This window comes from Schistocerca serialis, chromosome 6 (genome assembly GCF_023864345.2).
Source record: "Schistocerca serialis cubense isolate TAMUIC-IGC-003099 chromosome 6, iqSchSeri2.2, whole genome shotgun sequence".
In the NCBI taxonomy this organism is placed as follows: domain Eukaryota; kingdom Metazoa; phylum Arthropoda; class Insecta; order Orthoptera; family Acrididae; genus Schistocerca; species Schistocerca serialis.
The window spans coordinates 602,670,988-602,696,289 of NC_064643.1; the positions used below are offsets into that span (position 1 = coordinate 602,670,988).

Genomic DNA, 25,302 nt, shown 5'->3' on the forward strand with positions numbered 1-25,302 from the left:
GATGGGGCTGCTAAGTGCTATACCACCTACTGCACTCCCCTGACTTAAGCCCTCGTAAAGTTCAACTCGATTTCTAAACTGAAAGAAACAAGAAACACTTCACGGCATTCGCTTCAGAACTGCTACAAATTCGTCGGGCAATAGACCGCGCCTCTCGAACTGTTACACAACTGGCACTATGCCTTTCACAGCGCTGGCAACTGGTTATACACAATTCTGGTGACTACTTTGAAGATCAGTATAACTTTGAAACACGTATCTATTTTGTACGAGCTTAAACAAATAGTTACCACTATTAAACTTCGCCGGCCGCGGTGGCCGAGCGGTTCTAGGCGCTTCAGTCCGGAACCGCGCGACTGCTACGGTCGCAGGTTCGAATCCTGCCTCGGGCATGTATACGTGTGATGACCTTAGGTTAGTTAGGTTTAAGTCCCATAGTGCTCAGAGCCATTTGAACCATTTATTAAAGTTCCAACCCTTGTATATACGAATAGTGTCTATTTCATATACAAAGATTTACTGAGAGTATGATGCTGATGCAGGCACAGGTGTTTCGGAATACACCATCCAGCGAACGTTGTTGAACATAGGCGACCCTCATGTGTTCCAATTTTGACCCAACAGCATCGTCACACAGTAGCTGTGAGCACAGGATCATCGAGCTCGGACTGTCGATCCATGGAGTGGAGCCGATATGTGGGATCAATAACGTTTACTTCTCACACGAGGTCGATGATAGTATCAGTCGTCCAGGCGAACGGCCTGTTGAAACACGCACACTGGCCTGTGGGGGTGGTACCACGCTTTGGCGGAGACTCATCTGGGCGTCCATGAGACGATTAGTAATCATAGGTACCTCGACAGCTATGGACTATGTGAACATTATTGCGAACCAACTGCATACCTTGACACTTGATGTCTCGCATGTAACAGTACGCTCTAAGACCAACACAGGCAAGATACTTGTAACTCGCTACCGTCATTGAAAACTATGCTTGTAACTTGATACTGTCATTCAAAAATCCACATTTCTATGTTCAGTTTTCCCAAAAATGATTATATAAGCCATTAAAAAGGTAATGATGTCTTCAATCTGAAGACTGTTTTGAACACCGCAGAGCTTTAGTAGTTATGCTCGGGTTCGAGGTGGTATGCCATTTTGACTTCCTACGAGCTCTGAACTAACTTACCCGACCTTGTACCCAGCCAATATAGATGGACCTAAAATTTAACGTCGATTCCGGGCCACAGTGCAACTCAGCATTTTTCACGTCAACAATTACTCCCAGAGATGAAAGAAGTGGTAAGTGATAGATAAAAATCCTATGATTGACTGGGGATCGAAACCGAGACCTTTGGTTTTTTTCTTTATTGTTAAATCATTTGTTGTTGTTAATATTAAAACTGCAAACTTAGCTGCCATACAGTTCATTATTTTTATGTAACTATATATGTCTTCGTAACCTCAAAAATTAAGTGCCATCATCCTCTCGGATATCATTGCTTGAATATATTAGTTGTGTGTTGTAGGGTTCTCTGATAAGTTATGTTAGCGAAGTATTGAATTCTGTTATAGTTTTGTGATAGTACGTCTGGTATGAATGATATGTTAACTTTACCATACATTTTATTATTTGCCCTTTCAGTAAGAGAGTCAGTACCGCATTGTATCCCGATATCTGTACCATACAAACGAAAGAAAGGACACATTTTTTTGACGGAGCAGCTGGAAAATAATATATGTAATTCATGCAAAATCTTCTGTTTTATTCCGATCTTGACGAAATTTTACACGCTTTACCTTCAAGACAGGAGGAAGATCACTGTTGAAACATATTTGTATGTCATGTATAAACGGGTAAGGTTATCTCTAAAAGTTCTTGGCCGATGTACTTCAAATTTCTAGACGATCCCTAAAGAATATTTTGGCGGACATAGACTACGTATTGCTTTAATATAAAGGAGAACTTCGTTAGCACACTGGTCTCACATTCGGGAGGACGACGGTTTAAACCCGCTTCCGTCAATCCTGATTTATGTTTTCCGTGATTTCTCTAAATTGCTTAAGGCAACTGCCGGGATGGTTCCTTTGAAAGGACACTCCCGACTTCCTTCGCCATCCTTTCCTAGTCAGATGGGACCAATGATCTTACCGTTTGGCCTCCTCCCCCAAATCAACGAACTAACCAACGTTGTTACCATACATCTCGAAAAGTACTTGACTGATTTGCTTCAAACTTCTTGGCCGATTCAGTTTACTACCGTCAGATGAAACAACGAAGAAACGTAATGGAACACTAAATGTCTAATAAATGAAATATATCGCGGTAAACTGACTGTAATCCCTATGCGAAAATACCGTACAACGGTAAAGGTAGTACCAGCAGGCGTCACAAGATCGCGAGACGAGCGAAGGCTGGAGAATTTGACAGAAAGGTGATTGCATACTCTTATTTATTGATTAGTTGCCGCTGTTACATGCGAAATACACCCTAGAAGATTATTTAAATTCCACAGTGCCGTACAAACGCTAAGGCAGGTCCGGATATACTACCAACAAGTCGCTAGACCGCGGGCCGATCAAAAGGTCGAACAGAGCCCGAGTTTTCTCGAACTGTGATGTAAACTGTTCGAGCATTTCGAGTCGTTTTCAAACACAGCCCTGCAGTATTGAAGGTTACTGTTGACACCATGTCCTTTCAGTGATGTTTGAAGAGTTTTCCATTCTTAGTAGTGTTTTCGATGCTCAGAGCTTTTTTCATGCTTCGGTAACAAATGGTTCATATGGCTCTAAGCACTATGGGACTTAACATCTGAGGTCATCAGTCCCCTAGACTTAGAACTACTTAAACCTAACTAACATAAGAACATCACACACATCCATGCCCGAGGCAGGATTCGAACGTGCGACCGTAGCAGCAGCGCGGTTCCGGACTGAAGCGCCTAGAACCGCTCGGTCACAGCGGCCGGCACCATTGGTAACAACTTGTTAAGTCATACAATGAAGGCTTTCACGACCGGATGATATAGCTGCTAGTAAGCCTTTCGAAATATCAGGAACAGAAGAGTTCCTTGGACCACGACCTCACATCACGAAAGCTTTACCAGCAACTTGTAAAGTCTTTTGTCGGGTTGGTCTTTTTCTAAAAAATCCAAGTTTACTCTGATTTGATTTAAAGTGCTGTAAGGTATGAGTATCAATGTGGCAAAAGGCCAGTCGCTTTGTGTGGCAGATATTAAGCATCCGGGCAATACTGGGCATTGCAGCTAGTTAATGTATGTTTTAAACGACACAAATCCTTAAGACAGAAACTGGTAGTAGATAATACTTTTATTTCTCAAATTCAGAATATGATGAACATATAACTGACAGACATTGCTTTCTTATGCGCAAGTAAGTTCTGAACTTGCTGTGAAGACTATTTCTCAGGAGGAGCTGATTCATAAGGTGTTCCTTATAGTAATAATTTCCGAAATACTAATTCTATCATCTATTAAGATGAGTTGACCCTGTTAATTTGTCAGTCCTGCCAGAATTATAAATTGTTTCTCACAGCGTATATTTTATGTACTAAGTGCACCCGTATATAAATTCTACTGCACAGTATCAAAGAACAGGTTTTGAAAAATTAGGTGGTCGACAGTCCATTACTATGCTTTTAGCTCCATTTTGTGAAGAGGCTTCATTACAGCGTGTTTATGTCTGCCTGGGAAACTACCACTACGAAGAGATTTATGACCTAAGTAACTTAATATCTGAAGGCACTGACTTTTAACCTCCTCTGGTACAGGCTGCAGCCCGGAGACCCATGGTAGTGACCTCACATATTCCCCGGCAGAACGCGTTTACGGACTCGCCGACGTGCGTCTGTAGCGAGAACACGCTGCGTGCCAGAATAGCGCCGCACAAGTTTCCCCACATAGTTCAGTGGCGCCAGCTTTCCCCGCCGGGCCGCCACTGACATACGTCACCCACATCTGAGCTATCGAGTTCCGCAATGCGCTGCTAATTAGAACCGGAGGCCTGTGACTCAGGGCCGTCAGAATCCCTTCCGTAAGACGGCGTACACCGCACGGCCACGCTGTGTTCCTTTGTGGGGAAATCCTGCACAGGTGTTCGCCGACCGGTTTGTCTCTAGGACTGCGTACAAATCACGACTTGTCTCTCATACGGAAGGGCTGATTATGGCCGTAATTTGTGGAGAGAACGAATACTCCGCAGTGAAAATTTGCGCGTTTGAATACAATAGTTTAAATTTTTTAGTATGCAGCGAGTAACGTAAATTATGTCATTGGTGAATACAACGTATTTTTTTAATCTCTAACCTGTGGTCTAAACCAAACTGTTTCAATTAATATAATGAGGTGTAGCAAGCAAACTGGGCTCAGCTGTCTTTGAGGTAGATTGTCTCTTCGTAGTTTGTTGTAATAATCTACGTCTACATTTACATATGTATAGTACGAACCCAAAGTTCAGGACCAACCGACCGCCGTGTCGTCCTCTGACAGTGACGTCATTTTGATGCGGCACGGAGGGTCCTGGGATCAGCTGACAGCTCTTTCGGTTGTTGTCGACTTACTTTACCTGTGAATGCGCTATTTCTCAACCATGTAGCTCATTACTCATCAATTAGCATCACGAGGCTGAGTGTACCCTGTTCCAATCCACACCAAGAAAAAATCCCTGGCAGTACCGGGAATCGAAACTGAGTCCTCCGCAAAACAGTAGACACGCTCACCATTGAGCCGCTGGGGCGAACTTATGTGTACTCTGCAAGCCACATTACGGTGTGTGGTGGAGGACACTTCGAGTACCACTATCTTTCTCCCCTCTCCACTGATCCATCCACAAAAGGTCCGTGGGCAGAACACACTGAGGTGACAAAAGTCATGGGGCGCCTCCTAATATCGTGTCGGACCCCCTTTTGCCTGGAGTAGTGCAGCAAGTCGACGTGGCATGGACTCAGCAAGTTGTTGGAATTCCCCTTCAGAAATACGGAGTCATGCTGTCTCTACAGCCGTCCATAGCTGCGAAAGTGTTGCTGGTGCAGGATTTTGTGCACGAACTGATCTCTGGATTACGTCCCACAAATGTTCGATGGAATTCATGATGGGCGATGTGTGAGCATAAATAATTCGCTCGGGGTGTCCAAAATGTTCTTCAAACTAATCGCAAAAAATTGTGGCCCAGTGATACGATGCATTGTCGTCCATAAAAATTCCATCGTTTTTTGGGAATATGAAGTCCTTCAATGGTTGCAAATGGTCTCCAGGTAGCCGAACATTACCATTTCCTTATTTGGATACGGTTTCTGTTGTTTCTGACATGTCCGAAAGAACAGACACCTTATCCAAATAAGTATAAAGTCCTGGTAATACCGGCCATGACCTTCTTCTTCTGTGCTGACGCACACTTATTCGCCGAACTCTTGCTGGACTTGGTAAGAAGAGTAAAGAGTGAGTTGGGGTGGGACACTACGAATGCAGTGTGTGGATGAAAGGTGAGAATGTGGGTCTCGCGGGAGGCGTGCGCGCGATAGTCCCTGTAGTCGCACTATCCTCTGTGCCCTCGGTGGCTCAGATGGATAGAGCCTCTGCCATGTAAGCAGGAGATCCCGGGTTCGAGTCCCGGTCGGGGCACACATTTTCACCTGTCCCCGTTGATATATATCAAAGCCCGTCAGCAGCTGAAGGTATTAAATCAATTCTAATTATCATTTCCAGTGAGTGATCGGTTCAGTTGGACCAGAGGACCCAGTCAATGCCAGGTAAACACAGTCTACATCATTATGGAGCTACCACTAGCTTGCACAGTGCCCTCTTGACAACCTGGGTCTGTGCCACACTCGAACCCTACCATCAGGTCTTACAAACTGAAGTCGGGTCACGTCTGACCAGGAACCTGTTTTCCAGTCGTCTAGCCTCCAATCGATGTGGTCACTAGCCCGGGAGAGGACCGCAGGCGATGTCGTCCTGTTAGCAAAGCCACCCACATCAAGTCGTCTGCTGCCACTGCCCATTAACGCAAAATCTCGCCGTATTGTCCCAATGGATACGTTCGTCTACGTCCCTCATTGATTTCTGCAGTTATTTTACCCGAGACACAGCTGGCCCTCTTTATGCATGATATACAACAGGCTCTAGATACCGGCTCCCAGGTTGACGCCATACTTCTTGACTTCCGAAAGGCGTTTGACTCAGTTGCGCACTGTCGCTTGCTACAAAAAGTGCGCGCTTACGGTCTATCAAGTGACATATGCGGTTGGATAGAAAGTTTTCAAACAGACAGTGAGCAGTATGTCGTTCTGAACGGGGTAACTTCAACAGAAACAAGAATAACTTCAGGAGTGCCCCAGGGCAGCGTAATAGGTCCTCTGCTTTTTACGATTTGCATAAACGATCTGGTTGATGGTATTGACAGCGGCCTTAGACTGTTTGCCGATAATGCTGTGGTCTACAGGAAAGCAGTATCACACGAAAGTTGTGAACAAATCAATGAGGATTTGCAGAAAATAAATGCGTGGTGTAATGACTGGCAGTTATCTCTCAATATTAGTAAGTGTAACCTACTGCGTATAACAAGGCGAAAATCCCCATTATTGTATGAGAACAAAATAAATGATCAGTCTTTGGAAGCGGTAACATCAGTCAAGTATCTGGGTGTGACAATTCGAAATGATCTCAAATGGAATGATCAGATTACACAAGTAACGAGTAAGGCGAACTCTATGTTGCGGTTTATTGGTAGAATACTGAAGCGATGCAGTCCTTCAGCAAAGGAAATAGCTTGCAATACGTTAGTTCGTCCAGTCTTAGAGTATTGTTCGTCTGTGTAGGACCCTTACCAGTTGGGTCTGACTCAAGAAATTGAGAAGGTCCAAAGAAGAGCGGCAAGTTTCGTGACTGGTACATTTAGCCATCGCGAGAGCATTACAAATCTAATAGAAAGTTTGAAGTGGGATACACTTGCACATAGACGACGCGCTAAACAGAAGGGACTGCTTACTAAATTCCGAAATCCAATCTTCACCGAGGATGTAGAGCATATATTATTATCACCAACTTTCAAATCGCGTAATGATCATCATTCAAAGATACGGGAAATAAAAGCTCGTACTGAGGCGTTCAGACAGTCGTTTTTCTCTCGTGCGATCCGCGAGTGGAACAGAGGGAGGGAAATATGACTTTGGCGCGAATTGTGCCCTCCGCCACGCACCGCTTGGTGGCTAGTGGAGTACATATATGTAGATGCCGATATGTAGATGTAGAGTGTTGCTTGTCTATTGACACTGACAACTCTGCGCAAACGCCACTACTCTCATTCGTTAAATGAAGGCCGGCGGCCATTGCGTTGTTCGTGGTGAGAGGCAATGCCAGAAATTTGGTATTATTGGCACACTCTTGACCCTCTGGATCTCGTAATTTTGAATTCCCTAACGGTTTACATAAATCTAGCTCCAACCACCATTCCGCGTTCAAACGCTATTAATTCCCGTCGTGCCAGCCATAATCACGGCAGAAGCCTTTTTCACGCCTAACACCTGAGTACAAATAATAGTTCCGCCAATCCAATGCCTTTTTTTACCTTGTTTACGCGATACTACCGCCATCTATATATGTGCATATCGCTATCCAATGACTTGTCACCTCAGAGTAATTGTCGGTAAATCTCCGTGTTAGATCTAATTTTTGGATTTTCTCGCTCGTTATGGTCGTTTCGTAGGACGTATGAGGAAGAAAGTAATGTGTTGCCCAACCCCTAGGAACTCAGTATATCGATATTTTCCCTTGACGCACAATAGCATTTTTGTGGCGTCTGTCACTGAAGTTTTTTGAGCATCTCTGTAACGCTCTCGCATCGACTAAACTACATTCGTATATCTGTAACACCCTATCGCTGACTAATCGATCCCGTAGCGAAGTGTGCCGATCTCCTATAGGTCCTCTCTATTTCTCCTATTGATATAACCTGATATGAGACTCAGCTGATGAGCAATACTCGAGAACCATTCGAACTAGTGTTTCGCAAGCTAATTCTGTTGTGGATGCTATACATTTCCTTAAGTTTCTTCTAATGAATCTCATCCTGGCATCTGCTTTTCCTGCAGTATTTGGCCATTCTGCTTTAGCTGGCTCTCGATGGTCCTAGGCATTTTACGAAAGTCACTGTTTGGTTAAAATGGCTTTGAGCACAATGAGACTTTAACATCTGAGGTCATCAGTCCCCTAGAACTTAGAACTACTTAAACCTAACTAACCTAAGGAGATCACACACATCCATGCTCGATGCAGGATTCGAACCTGCGACCGTAGCGGTCGCGCAGTTCCAGACTGAAGCGCTTAGAACCGCTCGGCCACAACGGCCGGCAAAGTCACTGTTTCCAGTGATTGGTCTTCAGCGGTATAATCGTACATTAATGGATTTCGTCGCCAATTTATGTTCACTACGTTACATTTATTTACGCTCAGGGTCAACTCCCAGTCCCTATTTTAATCATTGGTATTACGCAGGCCTTCCTGTAATTCGCTACAGCCTTCTGGCGTGGCTGCCTTCTTATAACCGACAGCATCATCTGTGGGCAGCTTCGTGGAGCTTCTGTCGTTATCCACCAGATCAATTACACTACTGGCCATTACAATTGCTACACCACGAAGATAACGTGCTACAGACGCGAAATTTAACCGACAGGAAGAAGATGCTGTGATATGCAAATGATTAGCTTTTTAGGGCATTCACACAAGGTTGGCGCCGGTTGCGACACCTACAACGTGCTGACACGAGGAAGGTTTCCAAACGATTTCTCATACACAAACGGCAGTTGACCGGCGTTGCCTGGTGAAACGTTGTTGTGATGGCTCGTGTAAGGAGGAGAAATGCGTACCATTACGTTTCCGACTTTGATAAAGCTCGGATAGTAGCCTATTGCGATTGCTCTTTATCGTATCGCGACATTGCTGCTCGCGTTCGTCGAGATCCAATGACTGTTAGCAGAATATGGAATCGGTGGGTTCAGGACGGTAATAAGGAACACCGTGCTGGATCCAAACGGCCTCGTATCACTAGCAGTCGAGATAACAGGCATCTTATCCGCATGGCTGTAAAGGATCGTGCAGCCACGTCTCGATCCCTGAGTCAACAGATGGGGACGTTTCCAAGACAACAACCATCTGCACGAACAGCTCGACGACGTTTGCAGCAGCATGGACTATCAACTTTGAGACCATGGCTGCGGTTACCCTTGACGCTGCATCACAGACAGGAACGCCTGCGATGGTGTACTCAACGACGAAACTGGGTGCACGAATGGCAAAACGTCATTTTTTCGGATGAATCCACGTTTGGTTACAGCATCATAATGGTCGCCTCCATGTTTGGCGACATCGCGGTGAACGCACATTGGAAGCGTGTATTCGTCATCGCCATACTGGCGTATCACCCAGCGTGATGATATGGTGTGCCATTGGTTACACGTCTCGGTCACCTCTTGTTCACATTGACGGCACTTTGAACAGTGGACGTAACATTTCAGATGAGTTACGACCCGTGGCTCTACCCTTCATTCGATCCCTGCGAAACCCTACATTTCAGCAGAATAATGCACGACCGCATGTTGCAGGTCCTCTACGCGCCTTTCTGGATATAGAAAAAGTTCGACTGCTGCCCCGGGCAGCACATTCTCCAGATCTCTCACCAATTGAAAACGTCTGGTCAATGGTGGCCGAGCAACTGGCTCGTCATAATACGCCAGTCACTACTCTTGTTGAACTGTGATATCGTGTTGAAGCTGCATGGGCAGCTATACCTGTACACGCCATCCAAGCTCTGTTTGACTCAATGCCCACTCGTATCAATGCCGTTATTACGGCCAGAGGTGGTTGTTCTGGGTACTGATTTCTCAGAATCTATGCACGCAAATTGCGTGAAAATGTAATCACATGTCAGTTCTAGTATAATATATTTTTCCAATGAATAGCCTTTTATTATGTGCATTTCTTCTTGGTGTAGCAATTTTAATGGCCAGTAGTGTATATACTGTATAAACACTAACTGTCCTATCACGCTTCCTTAAGGTACTCCTGAAATCACCTTTACACCTGTCGATTTTGTTCCGTTAAGCGGGACGTGTTGAGTTCTAACTGTAAGGAAGTCCTGAATCCAGACGCCAATCTTGTCCGATATCAAATAAGCTCGTGTTTTGCTCTCTAAAAGTTAATTGTCACTTTTCCCCTAGTTTTAGTTATTCCTGTAAGGGTCTTCAAGTGTCCCTGTAAGTTACTGTTCGCTTTGATTCTCTTTAGCTTCATTATGTTGAACGATCGATGATGAGTACATTTTAGTGAAGCAGTCTCTTTCAGTTTTACTTAGTACGCGGAATGAATCTTTTACTATGCAAACGAGGCTGACGTTGTTGTAAGACTGCCTGACACGTTAAAACTGTATGCCGTACTGGGACTGGTGTTGGGACTCTTGCGCTTCGAATAACCACCTCATGCGGATGATAGGCTTCCTTGTTGTTCACAAGTTTCATTATTTTTAGAGGGATAAACTAACGCAACGGTGTTCATCTTTGGTACGGCAGTGTAAAAGGCGTCATGAAATAGACTAATAGTTTCGCATTTCTGTCCATGTCGTTCATGCTCGCTAATCTTTAGGTTCCCGCTGGAAGTCGGACGTAAATGTGCATCCGCACTTAAGCTTGCGGATTCATTGCCCACTGAGGCGAATCAGTTATATGAATTCATGACGTCTGTTCTTCTGGACTTGTTGATACATGTAACACTCTACATAGACCATATTCTGATAAGTACTCCCTTACGGGAAGAACATTTAGATATTATCTGCCGAGTGCTAGGAGCTTTTAGAAGAGATGGAGTCACAGTCAACTTGCATACATCAGAGTTCGTCAAGTCTCAGATTAAGTTCCTTGGACAGGTAATTTTTGGCGCGGAACTGACCGACTAAAATGGAAGCTGTGAGAAATGATCCAGCACCAAAGTGTCATAAAAAAATGAAATCTTTTCTCAGTTTCTGCAACTTCCATCGTCGCTTACTTCCTGGACGTTGTCTGCCTGCACCTATACTTCTCGAACTTTTATAGGATACCTGATGGAAATGGAATAAGGAACATCAAGAAGCGATTGAGTTAATTAAGAGACAACTGTGTGAGGCATCAATACTTCATCATACTGATTTGAGCGAAAACTTCCATCTTGATACTGAATCTAGTGATCATGCGCTGCATGCAGAATAGTAACAGTTAAATGAAGTTAACAGAGCCACTGAACATCGTGCTGTCGCATTCGCGAGTCACAGACTTACTGACTGGGAGAGAAAATATATAGACACGGAAAGAGAAGCACTTGCCATTGCACTAAATTGTTACTAAATTGTAAACTAATGCACAGCAGACTAACCCGTTGAGTGTAGCACTTCAGGAGTATTATTTAGAGATTTAGTGTGTGTGAAATCTTATGGACTTAACTGCTAAGGTCATCAGTCCCTAAGCTTACACACTGCTTAACCTAGATTATCCTAAGGACAAACACACACACCCATGCTCGAGGGAAGACTCGAACCTCCGCCGGGACCAGTCGCAGGAGATTTAGTATATACATTTTGAATCGGATGCTCTTTCAAGACTGTCAGAGGAATTCGAATCAATTCGTGTTGCGTATCCCAAGCAGAAGGAAGTGAGAACTCATTTTATGAGATCTGTAGAACGCGAACGTTTTATACGAAAATTCTTACATAACATCAGACGTGAGCAGGAGGTGCGTGAATTCTTAAAATGATTACAGAAAAAATATGACATTCCTGGCACAGAGGCTACTGACAAGATACACAATTATTTAAAACGTGACGATGTGTTATGGAGGAGAACTAACGTGAATTCAACTAATTGGAGGATGTAGATGAACTAACAAAGTATGTTTACATTAGGTACATTCACTTTGGGCTGTGCAAGTGTGTGCTGAAGCTACAAGAGAATGTTATTTTCATCAACATGGTTGAGAAAATCAGATCGATCCAGATGCGTCGTAATCTGTGTGGGCCTTTGCCTCGATCTAAGGGAAGCTTCACCCAAATTCTAGTTGTTATGGACGTATTTTCAAAATTTATACGACTCCACCCACTCAGAAAAGCCAACAAACAACAAAATTATAATTGAAAAACTGAAAGTGGAGTATTTCGTCAGTATAGTTGAGCCAGAGAGCGTTTTGTCACATAACTGGCCACAGTTTCCTTCAAATCTATAGACAGATTTTAAGCAGTAAGAAGGAATTCGACACATTGCGATATATTTTTATAGGCGAGCCTCAAAATCCTCAGAGCGGATTATGCGTGAGTTGGGACGTCTATTCCATGTGTACAGTGGAAAAAAGCATAAGAAACGGATTGAAAGATTAGGCGATTTTAAAGCACTTATCAGTAGTTTGTCATAATATTACCAGCATGCGCCTTGTTTTGGTAAGAGACCTGAAAATATTTTCAATGAATACATTAATTTTTCACGGAAGAAAGAGATAACGCAGAAAGAACGACTTAAAATCGCGTCAGAGATGATGTCAGAAAGAGCAGAAGAGAGGATAGTTGCACATGTTAAAATAGTAAAGCCAGTTGCGTACGAAGTAGATGACTTGATCCTAATCCGAATGCAAACGAAATCATCTAGCATGAATAAAGAAATAATGAAGTTTAATCACTGCTATCATGGACCATTCAAAATTAGGAACGTCGTTCACCCCAATTCTTTTGAAAAGGAGATGGCAAGATCTGGAAAAATCACAGCCTTCAACATGTCAAAAACATAAAGTTGTAGCGAACTGTAGTTTTTAGCCGCAGTGAGTTAAGTGCTATGTGACAATTTTGAATCAATGTGTCGCCTAACTGCGCGAGACGATGCAGCAGACAACAACAGTGGCTCGTATCGCGAATGTGTCGTTTACGTGCAGGGAGATAGGAACGTGGTGCATTACGCACGCATCATGACTGTGTTTGGTTCTCAGTGCTGCCGTAAAAAAATTTCTGTGCATTCATGTTGACGAACTGTCCAATGGAACGCCGTTGTGGTGGCACGCAGAACTGTGGGAGACTGACGAATGGCTTTGTCAACACGCCAAGATGTATGACGAACCAGCGACGCTGGAGATCTTTCGCTGTTAAAACTACTGTAACATGATCTTCAGTCCACTGCGGCGTCGATGCCGTAGCCCATTACTTTGAGAAACCACATAATTGCATGTGAATTACAATTCAGCATTTTGAATGGTTTTAAAAAGGCAAAATACCCAGTGAAGTGTTTATGACGATTTAATGTGATCTTTAGTCCCCAGCGGCGACAATGTAACAGCGTGTCAAGTACGGCTTAACAAGTACGTGGGGAGCAAAAGCAGACAGCCTAATGAAATGGTTAACATCAGTTCTGTGAAGTGCAATAACTATCGGTGTCTCATAATGAGCAATATGATTAAATTTTTGTCAGGTGTACCACAATGGATGATCATGCCAAGTCATGTGCAAACGTGTCACTACTACTGGGTGAGTAGATTGCACACTGTGTGCCAAGGTAGTTAATTTCTTTTATTGTATGACAGTTTTAGATGAATATCTGCCTTTATTTATGACACTAATAAGCTTTTATAGGGTAATAATACACACATTTGCTAGTGTAAAATTTCCTTTGAGGTGTTATAGTAGCGTAAGTAACAATTATTCGTGTTTATACTTACTTATTTGCAACAACGCATTTCTTATAAATCTAGCATGTACACAGCCTCTACACTTATTCAGTAGGCATATGCTAGTGTTTTACGCAATTCTAATATCTGTTTACTTGGATAATTTTATCTGTATCTACTCTCATTTATGTAAACGGTGTTATTTCTCATACCATTTTAATTTCATTATAGTGTATGTGGTAAACCGTGAACTTTAATGGAGCATTACGGTATATTAATAATTTTTACTTATGGACCGTCTGACAGCAACTTTATTCAGTTGCTGTCAGACGGTCCATAAGTAAAAATTATTAATATACCGTAATATTACACGCAACTGAGGAAGACAGGACTATAAAAGTTTAATGGAGCAATTCAAAATGAGTAACACGACTTGCCAATTACATATAGTTACAGCACCGTTTGTTACTTATGTACAGGATACTTGTTCTTCCTTTGCTTATTTGTTAATTAACACAAATGATTTTGTAGTGAAATGAAGATTTGGACAAATCGTCTAATATTTTTTTTACTACTAATTTCATTCATAAGCATGCTTTTATACTTTGATGTCATATGGGTTAGCTACGGCGGACATACGCAGTAATAATATACAAAGCGTATTACCCATGTGAGAGACATAAGTTAGTTACAAGAATGCAAAATTTACTGTAATTAACATTATTTTCGTCAGATAACTTACTGTTTTCTCATATTCTGAAAATGAGTTGTTCTCACAATTTCTAGTATCATCTCTGATGAGAATTAATGCTGTAACAGTGCACACTTGTGTCCTTATTAAATAGTTAGTCAATCATATTAACAGTAAGGATCATTAATATTTTCATTGCACTTAGCATGAAACTTGTTCATACGAACTGACACTTATCTGTGCCACTAATTACTGTTTCATTAAAGGTGATTAATTTATGAGATTTATTAACAGAAATTTTTATTTAATTTTTGAAAGTTTTGTCTTTTTCTCTTCTTCTTAACTTTCAATACAAATTTTGTGTTACCACTAAAGTTAAAGTTTTAATTTTGGTACGGATATGTAACAGAACAGTACCCTTACGTGTTGGTATATAAGATCGCTGACGCCAACAATTCGCAATGGAGTGCGTGGCGTACAACGATGAGATGCGAATTAGCTATGATGGAGGTAATAGCAGTCGTGAGCTAGCTGTGGTGTAGCAAGACGGCTCTCATTTGTGGCACATATTTCGCAAAGTAAAGTGTAAGTTCTAAGGTGAAGCCGATTTCAAGTGAATTTATATGAATGAATCGTATTTCACCTTTATGGGGTTCACTGATTTGGTTAGATAGATATCCTGATTCACCATAATTAAGATTATTGTTCAACAAAGCTAAGAATCATAATCGCCAGAAATAAAATCAAATCATGTTAGATATAACTCTGTCATTATCGGTGGAGATGGGCAGTACGCGGTTATAATCTGTTTTTAAAAATTGATATAAACTGATGGCAAGCACCTGAAAATTAACCCTCAAGGTTCGAAATGCATAGTGCATTGAAATAAAAATCACGATTAGTTACTGAAGACAGTATGTTTTCTTGTTTTAATCAAATAATGCAGTCGCGATGACAACATGGATAACAATGCACAATATCAAGATGCATTTTTGTGCCGTCTATATTTGGGCGGATGGAGATACCTGGGTGGCTATTGCTATCAAATGTATAGGCTTGAACCTCTCAAATGGTTCAAATGGCTCTGAGCACTATGGGACATAACATCTGAGGTCATCAGTCCCCTAGAACTTAGAGCTACTTAAACCTAACTAACCTAAGGACATTACACACATCCATGCCCGAGGCAGGATTCGAACCTGCGACCGTAGCAGTCCCGCAGTTCCGGACTGAAGCGCCTAGAACCGCACGGCCATCGCGGCCGGCTGAACCTTTCACACAAGAAGGTAAGAAAGTTGAGCTTTTTTGAACAAAGGATAACGCCATTTCTTCCAGACAGCAGGACAAACTGCAATTACATGAAATGTAAATCAATTCCATGCACACAACGACGCCTCCCAGACGCCACTCTCTACGCCTTTTACACGATACTGTAAAGTTTTCAACATAGGAGTGCAGCAAATGGATTCCAGAGACTGTAGAACAGCTGGAGAGAGAGGTGTGTGGTCCACTGAGTGAGAAAAAAGGTACTCACCACGCTTGGCCCGTCGGTCGAGCAGCAGCACGAACTTCTGCATGGAGCCCGGGAAGTCCACGGCTAGCAGCGTCTCGATGGAACCGCGCGACCTCTTGCGGGGGCGTATGTGCTTCAGACTGATCACCAGGTTGTCGCTCTTCACGACCTCCGTCAGCTGCCGCGTCGCCTCTGTAACATCAGAGCACACCTGTCGTCAGACCGGGAGACACACAAAGGCGCAGCCGCAGAGTCGTCCACCACCACCCAGCCATGGTACGATCAACAGCACCGCCTGTAAGGAAAGCCAGCTAACAGCAGGTCACCGATTTTGCTCATCCTTCATATGCATGTGCTTTAATACGATGATCCTGTCAAGCGTTTTCCATATATTCTCTTTAGGGGAGCTGCAGCTGTCGAAGAGTTGCAGTAGCGCAACCAGCTAACCTGGTAGACTAGAAGTCTGCAATGTATTTCATTCGAGTCACGTCATTATTTTACTAGTCTTCCATCAAGCACTTTCAACGCTACAACGAAACATGTAAATATGTTTTTGCGGAAAGGAACAATCATTGTGTTACATTCTTGGTGAGGTGTAATAACTAATCATGATGAAAAGAACAGTTATTTATCGATACATCCACGCGCCTATCACAAATACGGTGTACGTTATTCAAAGAAGGCATGGCCAATTATAACTTCACTACAATAAGCGCATTACTTGCATATAAAGTGTAGACTACGGTATAACAATTAGGAATTGTGATTAAATTATTTATTTATCGACAGATCCGTACACTTATAGTTTTATTCAAAGCACATATAGCCCTGGCTGACTTCCACTGCCAAGGGCCTTGCCGCAGTGCAACGCCGGTTCCCGTCAGAGCACCGAAGTTAAGCGCTGTCGGGCTGTGCCAGCACTAGGATGGGTGAGCATCCGGTCTGCCGAGAGCTGTTGGCAAGCGGGCTGCACTGAGCCCATGTCAGACAAATTGAGGAGCTACTTGATCGAGAAGTAGGGGCTCCGGTCTCGTAAACTGACATACGGCCGGGAGAACGGTGTGCTGACCACATGCCCCTCCACATCCGCATCCAGTGACGCCTGTGGGCTGAGGATGACACCGCAGCCGGTCGGTACTGTTGGGCCTTCATGGTCTGTTATGGTGGAGTTTAGTTTTTGTGATTTCCACTGTATCACACTGTAGCCGCTAGACAAACTTGTAAGTAGGCTGTTTATGTTTTCTCTATGTAAGTAGGCTGTTTATGTTTTCTTATTGGCAACGTTACGTAGCGCTCTGTATGAAGGTCACTGGCTGTGCTGTGTGCAGTCTGTGGCTGCTTTGCATTGTTGTAATACTCGCCATTGTAGTGTTAGGCAGCTGGCTGTGAACAGCGCGTAGCGTTGCGCAGTTGGAGGTGAGCCGCCAGCAGTGGTGGATGTGGGAAGAGAGATGGCGGAGTTTTGAAATTTGTCATGAACTGCTATATTTATATATGATGATATCAAGGTAAATACATTGTTTGTTCTCTATTAATATCTTTCATTTGCTAACTATCCCTATCAGTAGTTAGTGCCTTCCATAGTTTGAATCTTTTATTTAGCTGGCAGTAGTGGCGCTCGCTGTATTGCAGTACCTTGAGCAGCGAAGATTTTTGTGAGGTAAGTGATTTGTGAAAGGTATAGTTTAATGTTAGTCAGGGCCATTCTTTTGTAGGGAATTTTGAAAGTCAGATTGGCCACTGCCCAAAAAAAAAATTTGTAAAATTTTTTTGTGGGGAGCATGGGGGCTATGTAAGTAGGCTGTTTATGTTTTCTCTATGTAAGTAGGCTGTTTATGTTTTCTTATTGGCAACGTTACGTAGCGCTCTGTATGAAGGTCACTGGCTGTGCTGTGTGCAGTCTGTGGCTGCTTTGCATTGTTGTAATACTCGCCATTGTAGTGTTAGGCAGCTGGCTGTGAACAGCGCGTAGCGTTGCGCAGTTGGAGGTGAGCCGCCAGCAGTGGTGGATGTGGGAAGAGAGATGGCGGAGTTTTGAAATTTGTCATGAACTGCTATATTTATATATGATGATATCAAGGTAAATACATTGTTTGTTCTCTATTAATATCTTTCATTTGCTAACTATCCCTATCAGTAGTTAGTGCCTTCCATAGTTTGAATCTTTTATTTAGCTGGCAGTAGTGGCGCTCGCTGTATTGCAGTACCTTGAGCAGCGAAGATTTTTGTGAGGTAAGTGATTTGTGAAAGGTATAGTTTAATGTTAGTCAGGGCCATTCTTTTGTAGGGAATTTTGAAAGTCAGATTGGCCACTGCCCAAAAAAAAAATTTGTAAAATTTTTTTGTGGGGAGCATGGGGGCTATGTAAGTAGGCTGTTTATGTTTTCTCTATGTAAGTAGGCTGTTTATGTTTTCTTATTGGCAACGTTACGTAGCGCTCTGTATGAAGGTCACTGGCTGTGCTGTGTGCAGTCTGTGGCTGCTTTGCATTGTTGTAATACTCGCCATTGTAGTGTTAGGCAGCTGGCTGTGAACAGCGCGTAGCGTTGCGCAGTTGGAGGTGAGCCACCAGCAGTGGTGGATGTGGGGAGAGAGATGGCGGAGTTTTGAAATTTGTCATGAACTGCTATATTTATATATGATGATATCAAGGTAAATACATTGTTTGTTCTCTATTAATATCTTTCATTTGCTAACTATCCCTATCAGTAGTTAGTGCCTTCCATAGTTTGAATCTTTTATTTAGCTGGCAGTAGTGGCGCTCGCTGTATTGCAGTAGCTTGAGCAGCGAAGATTTTTGTGAGGTAAGTGATTTGTGAAAGGTATAGTTTAATGTTAGTCAGGGCCATTCTTTTGTAGGGAATTTTGAAAGTCAGATTGCGTTGCGCTAACAAAATATTGTGTGTCAGGTTAAGCACAGTCTTGTACAATTGTTGAATGGGGACGTTTCAAACTGATACTTGAATCGACAAGGCACGTCTCATTCAGGTGTGTGATTACACGTGTCGCCTCACAACCTGCCAGAATATATGTGAGCCTAGTGTCGTCATATGACATCTTCCACTGGTAGTAATTAGCATTTCTGTGAAACTCTCTCGTCGGCCGAAGCAACTCATGGTGAATTGGCCAGCTCTTCTATTGATTTATCCTCGACTTCTATCAAAGTTGGTATAGGTTCCAGACTGACGAACAGTATTCAATAATAGTTCGCATGAGAGTGTAGTCAGAGGTTACGTTTGGGCATGAATTACGCTTCCAAATAAAGAACTTCGAATGAATATCAGTCAGAGATCTACACGAGTCACAGTTTTTGCATGGCATCGTCAGGTCTGTGGTCGCCATTTTCACCATTTACCGTTTCTGAGATGTACGAAGTACTGTCTAAAAGGTATGGAATACGGATTGAGTGTAAATTGAAGAAAGATGAAAATAATGAGAAGTAGCATAAATAACATTACTGAGAAACTTACTATCAAAATTTGAAGCCACGAAATATATGAAGTGAAGAAATTGTGCTACCTTGGTAGCAAAAAATAACACACGACAGACACAGCCAGAAGGACATAAAAAGCAGACTAGCACACGTAAAGAAAGCATCCCTGGGCAAAAGATGCCTACCAATATCAAACATCGGCTTTAATTTAACGATGAAATTTTATGAGGATGTACGTTTGGCTCACAGCGTTGTATGGAAGTGAATCTTGGACAGTGAGAAACCGTAAAAGAATGGAATCGAAACATTTGACGTATGCTGTTACAGAAAGGTGTTGAAAATTACACGGACTGATAAGGTAAAGAATGAGGCACAAAAAACATTAGCAAGAAGATACAGGCTGGTAAGACGTGTGTTAAGACACCAGAGAATAATTTCACGGTACTAGATGGAAGCATAGAGGATAAAAAATGCAAGACAAGACGGAGGTATGAAGCTGTTGGCAAGGAAGAGGAATTCTTGTCGGCCCTCAACAAACCAATCACAAGATACGTTGCCCATTACTGTAATGATGCATTGGACATATAGTACGTGTTCGAAAGGTAAGCTACGGCAATCCACAGTGCTTGTAATTTACTCAAACTGCAGTTCGGTATTTCCCTGTCGGTGCATTCACCAAAGAGTATGGGAAAGACACTTTGATAAAATATGTAATCCATATTTAAATAAAACTTTAAATGGTTCAAATTATTCAGCAGCCAGTCCATGTGGGAAACATGAGAAGACGCTTTGGATTTCTTCGATATCTGCAATTATCATGACTGGATCGAATGCGCTCACATCTGCATATCCACAACACTTTCTCACAATTTTCCCAATAACTCTGGCAGGCAGCGAAAGACTTTACGTGGGGCCGATAGTAGGGCTTCTCCGGTTCGTTTGACGAACAGGTTTCGGGCGTTATCTGTGGCTGACAAAGTGTCTGAGCCAGATGCAGTCGTCCACCCTGTTCCAACCGTGCGACCGCTACGGTCGGAGGTTCGAATCCTGCATCGGGCATGGATGTGTGTGATGTCCTTAGGTTCAAAATGGTTCAAATGGCTCTGAGCACTATGGGACTTAACTACTCAGGTCATCAGTCCCCTAGAACTTAGAACTACTTAAACCTAACTAACCTAAGGACATCACACACATCCATGCCCGAGGCAGGATTCGAACCTGCGACCGTAGCGGTCACGCGATTCCAAACTGACGCGCTTAGAACCGCACGGCCACACCGGCCGGCTGTCCTTAGGTTAGTTAGGTTTAAGTAGTTCTAAGTTCTAGGGGACTGATGACCTCATAAGTTAAGTCCCATAGTGCTCAGAGCCATTTGAACCCTGTTCCAGAGGAAGCTTCTCGGTCCGCAAGGTCTGGGCACACAGAGGGTGGGTTTCCTGGTAGTTGGGAGCTCTAACGTTAGACGCGTAATGGGGCCCCTTAGGAACATGGCTACCAAGGAGCGGAAGGAAGCCAGTGTGCACTCCGTATGCATAACGGGGGGAGTCATTCCGGATGTGGAAAGGGTGCTTCCGGATGCCATGAAGAGTACAGGGTGCAGCCAACTGCAGGTGGTAGCCCATGTCGGTACCAATGACGTGTGTCCCTTTGCATCGGAGGAGATTCTCTCTGGTTTCAGGCGGCTAGCGGAAATAGTGAAGACTACCAGTCTTGCTTCCGAGATTAAGGCGGAGCTCACCATCTGCAGCATCGTCGACAGAACCGACTGTGGTCTTTGGTGCATAGCCGAGTAGGGGGTTTGAACAGAGGCTGAGGCAGTTCTGTGACCGTGTAGGCTGCAGATTCCTTGACTTACGCCATCGGGTGGTGGGTTTCCGGGTTCCGCTTAATAGACCAGGAGTCCACTACACACAGGAAGCGGCTACACGGGTAGCTGGGGCTGTGTGCAAGGAACTGAGCGGTTTTTTTAGGTTAGACGGTCTCAGGAAACCACAGAAAGGGCGTCCGTCTAAAAGGGGCCAGGTAAAACACAGTAAGGTAGTTGTACAAACGATCGGAATTGTAAATTGTCGTAGCTGTGTTGGGAAAGAACCAGAGCACCAAGCCCTAATAGAAAGCACTGAAGCTCAAATAGTTATAGGTACAGAAAGCTGGTTAAAGCCGGAAATCAGCCGAAATTTTTTCAAACAACTTAACAGAAAGGATAGATTAAATACAGTTGGTGCTGGAGTATTTATTGCTGTCAGAAGTAGAAGCCTTGTAGTGAAACTGAAGTAGATAGTTCCTGCGAAATAGTATGGGTAGAGGTTATACTTGACAATCGGACTAAACTATTAATTGGATCGTTTTACCACCCCTCGACTCAGACGATATAGTTGCTGAACAGTCCAAAGAAAACTTGAGTCTCATTTCAAATAGGTACCCCACTGCTGGAAAAATTATACGTTTAAAGCCGGCGGTAGGCATAAAACGTCATCCGAAATTGTACTGAATGCTTTCTCAGCAAATTATTTTGAACAATTAGTTCATGAGCCCACTCGAAGCGTAAATGGTTGCGAAATCATACTTGACCTCTTAGCAACAAATAATCCTGGACAAATAGGGAGCATCATGACGAATACAGGGATTAGCGACCACAAGGCAGTTGCTGCTAGGCTGAATCCCGTAACACTCACAACCATCAAAAGGAAACGCAAAGTACATATATTTTTAAAAAAAGCTGATAAAATGCTCTTAACACCTTTTTAAGAGACAATCTCCACTCCTTCCGATTTGATTACGTAAGCGTAGAAAAGAAGTGGAATGATTTCAAAAAGACCGTATCGACGGTAATTGAGAGATACATACCACATAAATTAATAAGTGATGGTACTCATCCCCCACGGTACACAAAACGGGTCAGATCGCTGTTGCAGAAGCAACGAAAAAAGCATGCCAAATTTAAAAGAACGCAAAGTCCCGAAGATTGGCAAAGTTTTGCAGAAATTCGAAATACAGCGCTTGCTTCAATGTGAGATGCTTTTAATAATTAGCACAACGAAACTCTGTCTCGGAATCTGGCAAAAAAATCCAACGAGATTCTGCTCACGATTTTACAAGTCTCTGGAGATGACTTTACAAGACGGTAAATGATAGCATCCTCTGCAAACAATCTGATACGAACTGTGACCTTTCTGACAGGAAATCACGAATCCAGTCGCACAACTGAGGTTATATTCCACAGGCATGCAGATTGGTTAGAAGACGCTAGTGAGGAACATGTCGAAAGCCTTCAGGAAATCTAAAGATATGGAATCAATTTGACATCCCCTGTCGATAGCACTCATCATTTCATGAGTATAAAGAGCTAGTTGTGTTTCACGAGAACAATGTTTTCTGAATCCGTGCTGACTATGTGTCAATAAATCTATTTCCTCTACGTAATTCATAATGTTCGAACAAGGTATATATTCCAGAAGCCTACTGCAAATCGACGTTAGCGATGTAGGCCTGTAATTCAGCGGTTTCTCCAATTTCCCTTTTTTGTTATTAGTGTGACTTGAGAAACTTTCCAGTCTTTAGGTACAGATCTTTCAGTGAGCGAGCGGTTGTAAATAATTGCTAAATATGGAGCTTGTTCTTGATGGAATTCAGAAACATTCACTTCATCTTCTTCGGTGAAGGAGTTTCGGAAAACCGTGTTTAATAACTCTGGTTTAGTGACACTATCATCAGTGACTTCGTAGTTGTTATCGCGCAGTGAAGGTATTGATTGTGTCATTGGTGTGCATTTTATATGACCTGAATCTCTTTGGGTTTTCTGCCATATTCCCAGACAGAATTTCGTTGTGGAAATTATTGAAAGCATCACGCATTGAAGTACGCAAACATCGAACTTCTGCAAAACTTTGCCAATCTTGGGGATTTTGCGTTCTTTTCAATTTGGCCATGACAATTTACAACTACAATACCGATCGTTTCTACAACTACCTTACTGTGTTTTACCTGCCCCCTTTTTGCCACCTGCCCCCTTTTTGACGGACGTCCTTTCTGTGGTTTCCTGAGACCCTCTAACGCTGTAGATACTGTGATAAGGAACAGCTCAATAGGCATTTCAGTTGAAGAGGAATGGACATCTCTAAAAAGGGCAATCACAGAATTTGGAAAGGAAAATATAGGCACAAAGAAGGTAACTGCGAAGAAACCATGATTAACAGAAGTAATAGTTGAGTTGATCGATGAAACAAGGGAGTACAAAGATGTTCAGGGAAATTCAAGAGTACAGAAATACAAGTCGCTTAGAAACGAAATAAAATGGTAGTGCAGGACAGCTAAGGCAAAATGGCTGCATGAAAAATGCGAAGAAATTGAAAAAGAAATGACTATTAGAAGAACTGACTCAGGCTACAATCTTTGGTGGAATTAAAAACAAGGTTGGTAACATTAAGAGTGCAATAGGAATTCCGCTATTAAATGCAGAGGAGAGAGTGGAGAGGTGGAAAGAGTACACTGAAGACCTCTATGCGGGGAAGACGTGTCTGATGTGATAGGAGAAACAGGAGTCGATATAGAAGAGATAGGGCATTAAATATTAGAATCAGGTTTTGAAAGTGCTATGGAAAACTTAAGGTCGAATAAGGTAGGAGAGATAGATAACATTCCATCAGAATTTCTAAAATTATCGGGAGAAGTGGCAAGAAAACGACTACTCACTTCGTGTGTAGAATGCATGAGTCTGGCGATACACCATCTAACTTTCGGAAAACTATCATCCACACAATTCCGGGACTGCAAGAATTGATAAGTGCGAGAATTATCGCACAATCAGCTTCTCATGCATTCAAGCTGCTCACAAGAGTAATATAAAGAAGAATGGAAAACTTAATTGAGGATGTGTTAGATGACGATCAGTTGGCTTTAGGAAAGGTAAAGGCACAAAAGAGGCAGTTCCAGCGTCGCGGATGTTGATGGAAGCAAGACTAAAGAAAAATCAAGACACGTTAACAGGATTTGTCGACCTAGTGTTCGACAATGTGAAATGGTTTAAGATGCTCGAAATTCTGAGGAAAACAGGGGTAAGCTATATGGACAGACGGGTAAGATACAACATGTACAAGGGCCAAGAGGGAATAATTGGAGTGGAAAACCAAGAACGAGGTGCTCGTATTGAAAAGGGTGTTAGACAGAGATGTAGTCTTTCGCCCTTACTGTTCAATCTGTACGTCGAAGAAGCAATGATGTAAATAAAAGAAAGGTTCAAGAGTGGAATTGAAATTGAAGGTGAAAGGATATATATTATGAGATTCGCCGATGACATTGCTATCGTGGGTGAAAGTGAATTACAGAATCTGGTGAATGGAATAAACAGAGTACAGAATATGGATTGAGAGCAGTCTTAATAACAAAGTATTGAGGGGTAGCAGATATGAGAACAGCGAGAAACTTAACATTGGGATTGATGGTCAAGTGATAGATGAAGTTAAGGAATTCTGCTGCGTAGGCAGGAAAATAACCAATGACAGACGGGGCAAGGAATCAAACGCTGACTATCATTGGCAAAAGGGCACTCATGGCGAAGAGAAGTCTACTGGTATCAAACATAGGCCTCAATTTGACAAACAAATTTCTGAGGATGTATGTTTGGAGCACAGCATTGTATGGTAGTGAAACTTGGACTGGAGGAAAGCCGGAAAAGAAGAGGATCTAAGCATTTGAGATGTGGCGCTACAGATGAATGTTGAAAATTAGGCGGAGTGATAAGTTAAGGAATGAGGAGATTCTGCGCAGAATCGGAGAGGAAAGAATATATGAAAAACACTGACAAGAAGAAGGACCAGAAGGATAGGACTTACGTTAAGACATCGGGGAATAACTGCCATGGCACTAGAGGAAGGTATAGCGGGTAAAAACCGTAGAGGAAGACAGAGATTGGAGAACATCGAGCAAGTAATTGAGAACGCAAGTTGAAAGTGCTAGTCTGAGATGAAGATGTTGACGCAAGAGAGA

General features: G+C 42.8%; 1 protein-coding gene and 1 non-coding gene across 2 annotated transcripts in view; one reads left to right on the forward strand and one right to left on the reverse strand.

Moving 5' to 3' along the window:
* LOC126485078 (cartilage oligomeric matrix protein) overlaps window positions 1-25,302 on the reverse strand; it is a 397,283-nt gene that overhangs the window by 221,805 nt on the left and 150,176 nt on the right. The window contains exon 2 of the mRNA XM_050108681.1: window positions 15,906-16,076. Within this exon, the coding sequence (XP_049964638.1) occupies window positions 15,906-16,076 (171 nt within the window). The remainder of the gene's footprint in view (window positions 1-15,905; window positions 16,077-25,302) is intronic.
* Window positions 5,566-5,640, forward strand: Trnat-ugu (transfer RNA threonine (anticodon UGU)). The gene has a single exon. It is a non-coding gene; the product is annotated as a tRNA-Thr (tRNA).